Source organism: Psittacula echo, assembly GCF_963264785.1.
Source record: "Psittacula echo genome assembly, chromosome: 4".
NCBI classification, from domain to species: domain Eukaryota; kingdom Metazoa; phylum Chordata; class Aves; order Psittaciformes; family Psittacidae; genus Psittacula; species Psittacula echo.
In genome coordinates this window covers 29,605,460-29,620,264 of record NC_137738.1, presented here as the reverse complement: position 1 = coordinate 29,620,264, position 14,805 = coordinate 29,605,460, and the positions used below count along the sequence as shown (strand labels likewise).

At 37.3% G+C, this 14,805-nt stretch overlaps 1 protein-coding gene across 1 annotated transcript in view; it reads left to right on the top strand.

Moving 5' to 3' along the window:
- The window catches only part of MAP3K21 (mitogen-activated protein kinase kinase kinase 21), a gene marked incomplete at both ends in the record, with an annotated part of 45,793 nt that overhangs the window by 8,156 nt on the left and 22,832 nt on the right, over positions 1 to 14,805 (top strand). Inside the window, one exon of the mRNA XM_080615983.1 lies at positions 11,125 to 11,305. Within this exon, the coding sequence (XP_080472109.1) occupies positions 11,125 to 11,305 (181 nt within the window). The remainder of the gene's footprint in view (positions 1 to 11,124; positions 11,306 to 14,805) is intronic.

Sequence of the window (14,805 nt, the reverse complement as noted above, 5' to 3'; positions counted from 1 at the left end):
AGTTACAGATTTCTCTCTTCCCATCCCCTCTTTCCACTCACTTGCCCCGCCCTCCCAAATGAGGCTGCGAACACAATGCATGCCTTTGGACCTTCTCACCAAATATTAAAAGTTCCATTAAAAAGTTATGTTCTGCAACCCCAAAAAAATAGAGGTGACACATCATTGAACTGTATTTGGATGTTGAATGCTGGTTTGTGGTTTCTTTGACTTTAGAAGAGAATGACTTTTTGTTTGCAATCTGTAAGTTTTCTTATCACTAAGTAAAAACTTTCTTCTAAACATGCTTCAGTGTTTCAAGTTCTGAAACATGATGGCCTTGAACAATGAACATTTGCAAGGAGTGTTTGCAGTATGGGTGATTTCTGTCCTTGAATTTTATTTCTGATGATTTCTTAAAATTGGAGTTCAGCTCAGTGACCTTCAGCAATAATGCTTCTAAAAAGTGCAGTGATTTTTTTTCTAATTTTGAGCCTCGGGAGTGCTACTTTGGTTTGTTTTCTTTTTGTTTATTTAAGTAAACAGAGATGATCTATACATAGATCAGTGGGATTGAGTGCGCCCTCAGCAAGTTTGCCGATGACACCAAGCTGTGTGGTTCGGTTGATACGCCGGAGGGAAGGGATGCCATCCAGAGGGACCTCGACACGCTTGTGAGGTGGGCTGATGCCAACCTGATGAAGTTTAACCATGCCAAGTGCAAGGTCCTACACCTGGGTCAGAGCAATCCCAGGCACAGCTACAGGTTGGGCAGAGAAGAGATTCAGAGCAGCCCTGGGGAGAAGGACTTGGGGGTGTTGGTCGATGAGAAAATGAACATGAGCCGGCTTCAGTGTGCGCTTGCAGCCCAGAAGGCCAACTGTATCCTGGGCTGCATCAAAAGGAGCGTGACCAGCAGGTCGAAGGAGGTGATCCTGCCCCTCTACTCTGCTCTCGTGAGACCTCACTTGGAGTATTGTGTGCAGTTCTGGTGTCCTCAACATAAAAAGGACATGGAAGTGTTGGAACAAGTCCAGAGGAGGGCCACGAGGATGATCAGGGGAGTGGAGCACCTCCCGTATGGAGACAGGCTGAGAAAGTTGGGGCTGTTCAGCCTGGAGAAGAGAAGGCTGCGTGGAGACCTCATAGCAGGCTTCCAGTATCTGAAGGGGGCCTACAAGGATGCTGGGAATGGACTATTCATCAGGGACTGCAGTGACAGGACAAGGGGTAATGGGTTCAAACTTAAACAGGGGAAGTTTAGATTGGATATAAGGAAGAAATTCTTTACTGAGAGGGTGGTGAGGCACTGGAATGGGTTGCCCAGGGAGGTTGTGAATGCTCTATCCTTGGTGGTGTTCAAGGCCAGGTTGGATGAGACCTTGGGTGACATGGTTTAGTGTGAGGTGTCCCTGCCCATGGCAGAGAGGCTGGAACTTGATGGTCTTAAGGGCCTTTCCAACCCTAACTATTCTATGATTCTATAGATACAAATATATTAAATGTATCAAATACCAATGACTTGGTTGTCTATAGTAGCAATACCAAAACAACAACTGGTGTCAGAAATGTACATTCACAGGCTGACAGTTTAAAACTAATGTCACTATTTTTACCTTATTTGACCACATTACTGAGAGCTTACCTCAGATAAGGAGCTAAAAGTAAGTGAATGCTGAAATTTTGACCCACTTACTGCATCTTAAAGTCATAGGATGCATACGATAAGGTGGAGAAATTACGTATTTGTATAATGTCACCACAGAAGTATTCTTCCTTCTTGGAGCTTTCTGCCAAGTTTAACCTTTTTTTTTTGTGTGGGGTCATAGCTCCAGTTAAATCAGTCCTAGACATGCTAGTGTTGGCTACATAATCATGCTTTGTTCTCTTCACAGTGACTAAAATCTGTGTTTTGGCAGGTGTGCTATTAACTTGGAGCTGATAAGTTAGCCCTCTCAAAAATGCAGGGAGTAACTGCTTCATTTCTGTGGTTCATTATGGGACAAATTAACCCTTGGAACTGGTTATATTTTAGTATTAAATGTTTAGGCAGTTTTGTGATTATTTTTTTGTTTGTTTGTTTCTTTTTCATTAGGCTTAGATGCCAGTATTCTTCCTGAGACTGACTACATTTATTTCCTTGTGTAAAAAAAAAAAAAAAAGGTACTTTTTAACTCAGTAGTGAATGTTACAGTAATTACTGAGTCAAAAGAGCAGGTTTTCCCTTCCATTTCCTCCTCCCAAGAGAAAGAGAGCACTGCCAAGTTTGCAGAGTTTTCATTTCAAAATAAGTGGTTTGCCTTTGCTATTAAAAAAGATCGGAGTTCTTGGAAACACACAGTCCTGAGGGGCTGTTCCTCAGCTACTGAAGAAACTGCAAGGATGGAATGCAGCAGTCCTTCTACTCCACAGAATATGTTTTGATTTTTCTTCTCCCTTCTAAGTTTTTTTTTCTTTTTTATTTAAAAAAAAAAAAGAAAAGAAAAGAAAAAAAAGGTTGTCTCAAAATTTGTCTGTTTGTTGCAGGGTGGGGTTTTTTTGTTTGTTGTTTTGTTTTCCCTGCTTTGTTTTGAAACAGGTTGTTTGGCAAAAAGTGTTTGAAATCAGTAAGGTTCTTTCAAACACTCTGTATAAAAAAACTTAGAGCCTAAGTCAGAATACTTTATGGAGTGTAATCTATTAAAATTCCTTATATAAATGATATTAAAGGAGTTTCATGTCAACTGATGGGTTTGAAGGAAACTCAGTGACTAAACTTGACTAAGCATCTACAATCAGTGTTTGATTTCATAACAGAAGGCATATTTGAAGGGTTTGAGAATTTTTTTGTCCTCAGTTTATTCAACTGGTTCTTTTCAGTAGTAAATTTTTTCAGAGATGACTTTACAATGAAAGAAGTAGCAAAGCTGGATTCTACCTGTGCATCTCTGACTAAAGCTAGATGTAAAAGTTTAGCTCTATTAATTCTGAAATACTGCTGGTCTTCTCACTTAGTACAGCAGCTGATGTGTGGCTTCATTGAGCAGCTGGCTGTGCAAGGAGGCTTCCCCACCCATCTCCAGGTACAAGTTTTCCCCTCTTCCGTGTGTCAGCAGAATCTGTGCTTGCATGGTCAGTAGCTCGGAGCTAAATCAGCTGAGGGATCCAGCAGAAAACTACTCTAAGCTGTTTATTTGCAGGCTTTATTTTTTGCTGAGCTGTCTGGCTAGTTGGGTCTCTCAAGACTAGCCAGTTGCTAGACTGTGAGTGGGGAGGGGAAGCTGTCAGGATGAGGGGTTATAACTGGAGAGGAGATTAAGATAAGTATTTTAGTGGCAGCAAGCTCTTATGGTCTTGGTTGTGACATCAGCCTACACCCTTATGCTTCAGTTTGAGTAATAAACTTCACCTTTAAAGGTAGAATATGGTTTTAATTTTTTTTTAATGTTTTTGTGTATGCATTTATATTAAACTTTTCTAAACTTTAATTTTGAAGTTTCTTTTTTTGTGCAATAAATATTTTAATTTCAGTGCATCAAATGCACCTTGATACAGATCACAAAAAATAAAGCAACAAGGAAGTACGTGGTTGCTGAGTGTAGTATGTTACAATCAGGAAAAGTATGCCAACTATGTAAATACTTCCGTATATTCAGAAGCCATGTATGCGCCTGATTAGCTTGAAATATCAAATTGCATCAAGTCTTGTTCTATTTACTTAACCCCCCCCCCAAAAAAAATAAAAAAAAAAAGATACTATAGAGTATTCTTGGGGTGGGGTTTTTTGGTGTGTTTTTTTTTGTTGTTGTTGTTGTTGCTGTTGTTGTTTTAATTAGATCTTGTAAAAGTGATTTGACTAATGATAGAATGATAACTTGTTTGTTCTGAAGGAAGGTAACCTCTGTCACCTCTTGCCCCTGGATGCTATTTTTGAGATGATGAACTTCAACTGCATTGCCCTGGTGAATTCTGTGTGTTGTATGGCATATATTGATTTACTTTGTTTTGAAAGGAATGTCTAGGTCTTGAATTTCGGGTTAGGGAAGTGATTAGTATGTTTTCTGAAAGCTTCTGTTGGAGGAAACTGTACCTGATACATTATATGTTGGCTAAGACTCCTTTTGCAGTTTGAATATAAAAGCTTTACTTTACGTTACATTTTGTTTCTTTAGGAACAGGAAGGAGTTCTTTAAAAAAAGATAAATCACTATTTCATAATAAAGGTGTTGTTCTTTAAAGAATAGGTACACAGCCACTTTGTTCTGTAGAGTTTGAAACTGGAAGAATATTTTAGGAATGACTGATTCACCACTTAACTATTATTGCTAGTTGTTTTTAGCATTTCTTTCTAATCTACCTGCATTTTGGTTACTGTTTTATTGCTTTGCAAAAAATAATAGCAAGCAAAGAAGAAAGAGCTTAAAAGAAAGTAATTGCTGTGTCAAGTAAGTAGGGAAGTGTCCTGGTAGATGCCACATAACTGAGTGGTTTCAGTTTTAAAGCGAAGTTTCAGTGTTGACTGATTTCCTGATTTCCATGTAATTGTAAAATTATGGAGGAATTGCTGTAATGAAGTAACTTTTCTTAAGTGTAATATTTAAATAGGAGAACTAAACTTAGTATTTTATTAAGTAGAATATTTGAGAATGTTTAGTGTACAGTGTGCTTTTGATTTTTTGCTGATGCAATATCCAAATCCTACATTTTTCAGAATTTACTGGTGATTTACTCTTTAAATGAATATTTGAATATGTAATTACAAACGCTTGTTACTTCTGGTACTTCCTCTTACTGCACAATAGAAACTTCTGTTTTGCATTACAGAACTGTATGAACAGCAAGTGAAGCACAAATGGCAGGCAGTAAAGTAACTTGTAGCATCTGCAGCCTGTGCCAGTAACTTGTTAAAACTTCTTCTTTCTCTCAAGTTTCCATTTGCCCAAAGTTGCTTTAATAATGGTTATTAAAGAACTGAAGGGAAAGCAAAAAATGGTGATGCAAGGTGTGTTGAAGCTGTTGAAATCTCTCATCCCTCTTTCTCTTCTTTTCCCTCTATTTCCTCAAGACAGCCAGGTGACTCCCTGACATTTTCATGCTTTGGTGGTTTTCTTGTCCACATATCCAACTGTGGGATATGTTTTTCTTATGATGTTAGTGTGTATTTGTCAATTCATGCTGTCAAGGACTTCTTGTGTCCAGTCTTATCTTGTTTTGGCTTTCCAATTGGGAACACTTTGTTCAGGATTTTTTTTTTTTTTTTTAAATATATGTTGGCTTATGTGAGGTAGGATTTAGTTATTTCTTCTAAGCTAGATGATTTTAGACAGATACATATAAGAACAAATTGTTGCTTTCAATTTAACATAAAAATTACGAGATGGTTATATGCCTGCTGTAAAGGGATGTAGATGACAGAGGAGTATCCCTGAAAGAAGAGAAAGGCCTCCTACATACATAATCAGTGTTTAAGGGATGAAATTCCCTTGCTGATGATGAGCTCTAAGCTTAATCTAGCAAGATAATCACCATCTGACAGGTAACTGGTTACAGAGATAGCATCTGTTATCCTGATAACCTATAGGAGAAAAGAAAGGTATTTCAAAACCATGTGCTGTAGAGGCAAATGTATCTTATTTTGTATGTGTTAAAGATGTTCTAATCAGTTAATGTTTTCACTGGGTTAGTTAATTTGTGGTTTAAAAGCTGGGCATGGCTTCTATAAGCAGTGTTGAAATTTTAGTTTCTAATTACAGTCAGAATCAAACAACTCAAAATAATGGAGGTGGGTCTCTTGATATTGACAAGGTATTGTATGTCCGTAACTGAATATGCAACACTTAGTAAGGGTATTTTCTGCCTGTTGGTTCCCACGTAAAGATACAAGGTTGCCCTGCTGGTTTTGTTGTGTGTTGATTTAGTGAATTAACAGGAACCAGATTCACTTGCAAACAATTGGAGAGGGAACATACTGGGTGTGGAGGACCATGACACACAGGACAGTAGCAGTGTTGTCTGGAAAATCTTTGTTTGCAAGTAGAGTTATATAGTATAACATCTTTCTTTCTGGTAGTCTTTATGAATAGCTTTATCAGTGGTGGTAAATGTAGTGGACACGTAGGCAGTCTTACCTATAATCATTGTAATTTAAGTAGCTATACTGTTAAATAGCTTATATTTGCAAAACCCATGATAGCTATTTAGCAAACTGTAGATCAGGTAGCAAGAAGCAGTTAGTGGCAAATAACTGACTTGGGAAAATAAGGTTAACATAAAATTGCTTAACATTTTATTTTTATGAGTAACAAAATAGAGAATATAAAGAGGGTGTAGTAGAAGGCATAAAGATGATAGGAAGGATAGAAAGGCCTTGAGTATTTCAGGATTATTTTTTTTTTTTAAGTTTCAGCATTAAAGGGTAGTTTAAATTCAGTACATCTGAACTGTTCAAAAGGTGTTCAATACTTTGACATGGCTTCTCTCAGAATACGTTTATTCAATTCGCTTAAATGGGTTGTAACAGAAAATGGTCACCTGAAAGTGCTGAATTGCACTACGAAAAATAAATAAAACTGATTTTAACTGCATAAAGTCTGGATTTCAAGAGATTTTTCAAATGAAATGTTGTATTAAATGGAGACTTAAGAGATAGGGTTGGAGAAATATAATCTATATGTATTTAATAACAAAAAGAAAATTAAGACTGTAGGAAATAACCTGCATTGAAAGAGTAGCATTGAAGAGCTTAGTGCTAGGAGGAGGTTTCCTGGGTGTGCTGCCAACTAAAAGGTCCCTCAGGCTTGCTGTAAATACTGTTTCTTAAGCTATGTGAATTTTAAGAATTAAAAAGGAGAGAAGCTGAGGCAAGCATGTGAGCCTTTAATTTAAAATTATGCTTTAAACAAAACAGTTGCAATTGAAATGAATACTTTCAGTTCCTCTCTAGACTTTCAGCTTAGTTCTGAAAGTAGCACTGGGGGTGTAGTTCTTGTTCTGTCTGAATTTGGAAGAGCAGGCATATACCCCAGGAGTCTGATTTGTTGGGATGTGCTCTTTTCTATTATTTCTTGACTGGTTACAGCCTATCTATCCATATGCAGGCTTTCACTTCAGTTTTAATTTCTCCAATAAAATTTCAGTTAAAGCTTATAAGAAAATAGAGCAGAGAAGGCACCTCTTTTCCAAATCTGTCCAGACCCGGGCTGCCACTTCATATATTTCTGACCTGGGCTGCTGCAGTTTGTCTCTTACCCTTTGCTCCCTGTAGCTCAAAGCATGTTACTGCCAAAGAGGAGAGTTTGGAGATGGAGTGATGGGAAAGGAATGGCAAAGGAATAGGTTGGGGGACTGGAAGCATTTGGGTGGGATTTTATTAAGACTTGTTCCTCATTTTTAAGTCTAAATTCTGTGCCTTTCCTCACTAGTAACAGCTTGCATGGGACCAGTAGAGTTTAGGCAGAGAGATATTGCTGGCTCTGTTTAAATAAGAGGAACATGGACTTGGGAAGTACCAACTGGCTCAGCAGGTCCAGTTCCACTGCAGTCTTGGGCAACTGTTTAATAGATTTTACTTTTTAAGTGTGCAAGACATCTTATTTGCATAATATTACACCATAAAATACTTGCAGTATGCCATAAGGTTAGTAGAAAAAGAAGCCAGCTGTAACTCACCATCCTGGTAGCACCCCACACTTAGAGACATGAGCATGTCTCTAAGATTGATCAGGCAGGGTACCTGGGAGAGTATTTTGGCAGTAAGCACTGGTAGTGTAATCTGCATCCTGTTTCTAGATATGGCTAACTTCTGTTCTCGTAGCTTCTCACAGGCTTTGTGTAGCCTACCAAAAAGGACAAGCTCTTCTGATTTTATGTAAATAAAAGACATTAGAGGATCCTAACTATTCTGTTTTCTGCATCTGCTTCGCTTTAATTTCCTGTTGTTGAACACGTGCAGTTCTAGTCCTCAGTGTTCATATGAGGTCTTCTGCTTTGTACAATTCTGCTGATACTTCTCTGTTTCTACTAAAAAATTTTCTTTTTTAAATTGCATAAGCTGCTTGTGCAACAATGTGTATCCGCTGGTTTTCCTTCTGTTATCGGTATTGTTGAAGAACAGTGTCTTTGTTACAGATGCTTTTAGAATCCTCATGTCAAAAGTGTCTTGAATTTTTCGAATATGCATAGTGTCATATCTACTGATTCCAATACCACTTTACTGCATAGCATTTGTATGTTTTTATTTTTTTCTGACTTTAGGATTTTTTGCTTTTATCTTCAACTTATTGATTTATATTTCATGGAATTACTGGAAAATAACATGCAATAACATCTCTTCATTCCCCAGCTGAACATGGCTCTGGGCATGCAGTGTCTCCTATATTCAAGCAGTGCTTGACACATGGAACCCTAACTTCTGCTTCTGTGATGCTGATAAATTTACTCTCCCCTTGATCTTATTGCAGAAAGGTAGAGTCACAAGGGGGGAGCTGTGCTAAACTCAGAATTGAGTTGAAAATGGTGTTATCAATAGGAATCATATGTGGCCTTAAAATATTTAGTCAAATGTTTGTTTCTGGCTGTAGTACGTGCAAGGTTTAGATAATAGTCCAAGGTGAAGTTTTACATTAGTTTGGTGCAAAGTAATCTGCACATCCAACTTAGTCTCCTTCTCTTAGATTTTGAGTAATTCAGAAACCATCATAGTCTTTGGTTTTGCTAATGTCCAAATAAAGGAGGTGGACATAGGATTTTCCTACAGTTCTGCATTTCTAATATCAGGTTTTTTGGTAGGTATGAATTTAATTTCAAATAGGCTTTGTGCTTTTAAATATTTTGGGCTGTATTTACCAGCAGTAAAACACTTTGTATGAACCTTTTAAGGAAAATTAAAAAGTCTGAAAAACGTCAAACAAAAAGTGCTAAACTGGCTCTTGCCTAGCTTAACACTGCAGGTATATTGGAGCCTGAAAAGGCAATTTAAAGTATTTGGAAAAGAAGCAAGTGGGGGCTGAGTGAACAGAGGAAGCACGAGATTGTAAAATGACTTGCTGATTAGCAGCCAGCAAGGGCCAGGCTGCTGTGGAAGTGGCAGAAGGATGCTATAGTAAAGGTTGCTAGGCTACTGTGAGGGAAGCACTTCTGGAGCACTGCTCAGCTATGCTGAGCATTTTTACTACCCAGCTGCTAAGTAATCTGTGTATAGTATTGCTGTTTTCCTGGCTACTGGCCGGAAAGGGAAGTTTGGACTGCTGAGAAACATTGCCCCTTTGTAGGATGAAACTTGGTCATATGCCAGTTGTTACCTTTTGCAAGACTGACTGTTTTTGGTTTCGGTCACATTGACTGGCAAGGAATGTCAGGAATTCTGCCGAACATGTTTGAAATGGAATAGTAAACAATAGGTCTTTGATTCAGTATAAAAGTATAAAAATTCTTTCATTAATTTAACTTGTTCTGGTGGTGCTGTCTGGTGTGCTCTTGGTCTCTCTACCATCTTGGCTTTCATTTCTGCTACTCTTTGTTAAGAAGCTCCCTGAAAATAGAAAGCGAGCTCTTTTCATCTGGATTTGTGTCATTTTTGAAATATTTGTAAGAGTGTAATTAATCTGTACCAGTAAAAATGCAATTTTTTGCAATTGCATGTGCAAGGTCATCAGTTTTTTCTCAGTAAGGGAGGGTAATTCTGCATCTGCTTTTTTATTAATGAGTTCCCTGTACTGTGTTTTGCAGTACATGTAGTTGGAAAATACATGCATTTATGATTCTTCTTATTTGTCATTCAACCTTTGATCTTTGTTCCAGGAGATCATTTTGACAGTTCAAGCTAACAGTTACTAGCGTAGACATGATGGAGGAACTGCTTATTAAATTAAAATTATGGTGTATTGTTACTGACGTTTGTTTGCATTTGTTGTTGCTCTCCTTGTCGGCTCTAACACAATAACCCAGTTCTCTTTTCTTGTAATACACCTTCACAAAATAGTGTTAAAACTCTGCCAATGCTGTTGTTGTGGACAAGTCAGACGCTGAATGCATACTGTAGGCTGCAACAGCAAAAGAAGAATAATTTACTCTTTAACGTCCATGAAGGTACAGTGGATGTCATGTAACATGGATTTCATCCAAGTCCAGTATCCTGTTGCCAGTGGGGGACTCCCAGGGCAAGCTAACTCCACTGGTATATAGCCTGTCAACTTGTAGTGATTCATGATCCAGGGATTTCTTGAACTTAAATCCATTTTTAATTTTTTTTTTTTAATATGGATGTTCTTTACAGAGAACAAATTCTGTGAATTTGTGTAGGTGCTGTTTAAATCTATTTAAAATAATAGTATTCACATACTATGCCAAGAATTCCAAAGTTCACGTACCTGTGCGTTGTGTGAACGACTGCCACGTGTTTGATTCTTATCTGCTAATTTTGTTCAATGATGTCCATTTCTAGTGTTGAGAAACCATAAACAATTGCTACCTACAGCTTTTTTTTGTTCCATAGGTGGTGGTATAGATTCTGTTTTCAGATGTTTCTTTTCGTGGTGGAAGACTCCTTGTCTATTAACCATTCCTTTTAGCTGTTGATATACTGTTTTGAGCACCCTGGTTGGGTCCTTCTCCATGCCTCTTTTAGTTGTTACACACTTTTTGAGATGAGTAGGAGCCAGGATTGGGTGCAATATTAAGGATTGATTTTATGAACTGATACAGTGCATCCTGCTTGATTTCCAGGTCTCTTATAAGAATTCTTATTCCTAATATCTTATAAGAATTTTGGTTTACTATTGCTGTTTTTATTACTTCAGAACTCATTTGAAAGTTAATGCCTTTTTCACATCCTGTCATTGTCTGTGGGATGTTAGTGTTTTGAGCTTTCTTGAACTTATGTGCTTTACTTTACATCTCTTTACAGTGGATTTCTTGTGCTAGTTTAATATCTACTCATACAGTTGCATAAAGAACTTATAACACTGTAGGTGTTTCTGGCTTTCATCGCTTAGAAAAGCTTAGAATTGTCAAAAACATTTTTCATGTTTGTAAAAAACCATGATATTTTTGCAGCATTTAAAGTATACAATTATCTGTGCAGTACAAGTTGTTTGTGAAATTAATAACATGACTGGATATTTGTATTTGATTCCTATTGCGTTAATTTACAAACTCAATCTTTTGCAGTTTTGTTGCTAGAGAAGATGGAACATGATGATATTTGTAATAAAACTCTGAAGATTACAGACTTTGGTCTGGCTAGAGAGTGGCACAGAACAACCAAAATGAGTGCAGCAGGGACTTATGCGTGGATGGCTCCAGAAGTTATCAAGTCTTCCATGTTTTCTAAAGGAAGTGATATTTGGAGGTAAGAAGTTTGTCTGCTGAAGACTATGCTCGGTAGAACTGAGTTGATGTTTTTGAATGATGTGGGGTTTTATGTGTGTGGCTTCCTAGGTTGTTATCTCAACATATAGCAAGTATAGCTGTTCTAAGAAATATACTAATTTCTCAGCATTTACTTCATTTGATCTATCTTTAGTCATTCATAATTTACAAATTGGGAGAGGGAGAAGGGAAAATAACAAAACTGTTTAAGGAAAGCAAGATCTCATTAGGATTTAAAATATCTATTAAGAGACCTAAGTATTTTATTGGATTCTTAATAAAAATAGCCATATGCTTTTAATACATTAATATATGATTCATCTTGTATTGGTATGTTTACTTTTCATCAGATGTCTGAAACGTCTCGTAGTGCATAAAGAAATGGGACCAGCCCGTTATTACCTTCTATGTCTGATAAATAAAAATGAGTTGCAAAACAGAATTTTGCCAAATGCTAAATTAGTACTGGTTTTAGGAATCTAGAATGTGTAAAAGTGAACATCGTGTCTGAGCTTTTACGTTTATAGAGGTTTCACCTCCAGAAGCTGGAGTGAGGAGAGTGTATTTAGCGCAAAATTGTTTTAACTTGCTCTCTAATTTTAAACTTGGGGAACTCCCTATATTAAATCTGTGAATTTCTCATTAAAGACATTATTGTGGATCACATAAGTAATATGGCTCTCGATACCGGTGCTGTTCTTGAGTGGTGTAGTGTGGGATACATGCATTGTAAAAAGTAATTTAAACTTTAGGTTTAATTTAGTTCTGTTTTGTGAGTGGGGAAGAAGCAGTGATTGCACAATAGGCTATAAAAGCTGCTGTGCCTCACCCTGAAAAGTCTACATTTCCTTTCTTTTTGAAATGTTTTCCCTCTGAAGGATCCAGGAGAGCTATTTGGGGAAGGAGAGGGAGTACTTGAATCTGTTTTCTCATTCTTTCTTATTCATTTTCTGTGTTGTATAGTTCTTAAATAGGGTCCTATTTTGCTTAGATGCCTGATCTTCTACAGCATGAAGTAACACTTTTGGTATTCTCAGGATGATTCTATATCTGCGCTACTGTTTTGTGACACCCATTTGTCTTGTGTATGGAACCAATTTTCAGCATTTTGTTTACATCAGTTTGAGTTGATGCCCAGTTGAGAAACATCTTTGGCTTCATTCTTTTTTCTCATTCTTTCTTTTATCTTTAATTTTCATATTTTATTTTTTTTTCTTTTGCGGGGTGGAGGTTGGGTGTAGGCGTTTCCCTAATCAGCTGTATTCCATGCTTAATTACAGGTCCTGTCCAGTCTTGTTGCTGTGATTTTAGGTATCTGAGGGGGTATGCTTTGGTGCAATTATTTTATATTCTGCTGCAACATTAGTTTACATTTTTGGAACCTACAGTATTTCTCTTCTTCGCCTTCTCTCCTGCACGCCTCTCTTGTAAAAATGTAAGTATTTAGCTTAATGATGGACGTCTAACAGGAGAGGTTTTTAAGTAGAAAGGCTGTGTTGTACAGCATAGTTTAGACATTCTTGGCTTCTAAAGATTTTCTGCTTACTGCACCTTGATCTATTCTGTTGCTTATCTTTGCTCTTTCTTCAAAAGAAATGCAAGTAAAGAATACCCTGTTTGTAGGAGTGCTTTTTGTTTTAAAAAGCATTCAGGTTACAAATTTTATGTATGGGGGTCTCTAAGATAAGAGCATAGTATATTTCAGGAAATTTCTGAACTTCAGTTACACGTACCGAGTGCTGAGTCTCCAAAAGAAATCTGCAGACCTCTTACTGGAGGGAGGCTTTTGAGGCTGCTGAAGTACATTCACACTTGCCGATAGCTTTCCAGAATCAGCCACTGCTTGGAAATGTTGTGGGTTTATTGTCATGCAGAGCCTTCCAGGCTGCATGTTCTTAGGTGTCTCCTAGATAGCACAGCTGGTGTTTTTCAGGCCCTGCACGTATATTCTTTTGCTTCCCAAACCAGAGTTACAACTACTGCATTTATTATTCTTTGGCATATGCTTTCAAATTCCTAAACAAGAATTCCACTCTTTCAGGCCTACCCTTCTATCGATTATCATACGTTTCTTAATGGTACATCAGTCTTGGTTTTGTGCATGGAGCCTGAAAGTGCAAATATGCCCACAGATTTCCAAGTGCCGGGGGTGTGCTTCAGCAGTGGTCTTTACAGTAGCATGTGCCTCCATTGTGCAAGCTCTTGGCAGAGCAAGGAAGCACTTGCTGCACAGCAGAATTAGCAGCTACTTTTGCCTGGCACTTTCATATAATTTTGAAGTGATTCATGTGGCAATGATTAGTAACCTTTGCTTTAGAAGATAGATTGTAAAAGAAAATGAACTTTGAGAACTTTAATTACCTTCATTTTTATCACCTTTAAAATATGTAAACCCAGTAACTTATTGCTGGAATGAGATACGGTAAGGCTTAAATTACATTTGGTGGCAGAAGAATAGTTTTTAATAATGAAAATACTTAACATACTTTGAAAGATGTGTTGTTTCAGGCTTTGTGGTTTAAAAATTATAAATTAAAACATATTATGCCTGTATTTTTGGCCTTTTGCTAAAGATGGAAAAGGACATGGCTTTTACTTTTTAAAAAAGCTATTTCTTAGAAGCTCTGGCTGTGTATGTAGGACAACTGTGTGTGGCCTGGTGAAATTTAATACTCAAAGTACCTACATCTGTACTTAATAAGTAGTTGCTGTCCTAGGTGATGATAGATAGATAGTACCTCCCAAAAACTCCATCGTGGCAGGACTAGAATGTCTTTAGGGTTCCTACCCTCAGTTTCCCTCCCCCGCCCCCAGCACCTGGCTCTTGGTATTTGGTACCAAGACTGCCTTCATTAGAAGAGATGCTTTCAGGCTATTAGTGTATCGATCTGTTTAAAATTTTACAACCATCTTCTTGGCGCTCTTGAGAACTACTTAGGGTTAAACGTTTGAACTGTAACTATAACTAAAGCTAATAGTGTCACAATTTCTATAAAAGGTGATTTCTTTTTAGTTAAACTTACTGTTGTGCTTCAGAATTCACATTAAAATACGTATAGAATAGTCTGAACAAGGGAATTCCTTGAATTAAGAACAGTCTACGCTTGCTGAGAGAGCATGGCATTATTTTTACACTTTCTTCAAGCTTACAGATGCGATGTGGTTCAGAAGAATTCCTCCATTATACATAAAATGTATATGCACCTCAGGAAGTGTTGTGCTTGTGACTGTCAGAAATACCAGTGATTTAAAACAAAATTGGAATTCATTCCTTTATCCTCCTTTGAGTATACAACCAAGTGCAGAGATCAGACTGGAAAAAACTGGGGGAAAATTACAAAGAAGTCCAAGACTTCCTTTTTATTGTTCTGTTTTTTGGGGGGATAGACTGTATTCCTCAGCTGTTGTTTAACTGTTACCATATAAATTCATCAGTTTTCTAAGACTTTATGATAGGCAAAACTTTGTAGATAAACAGAA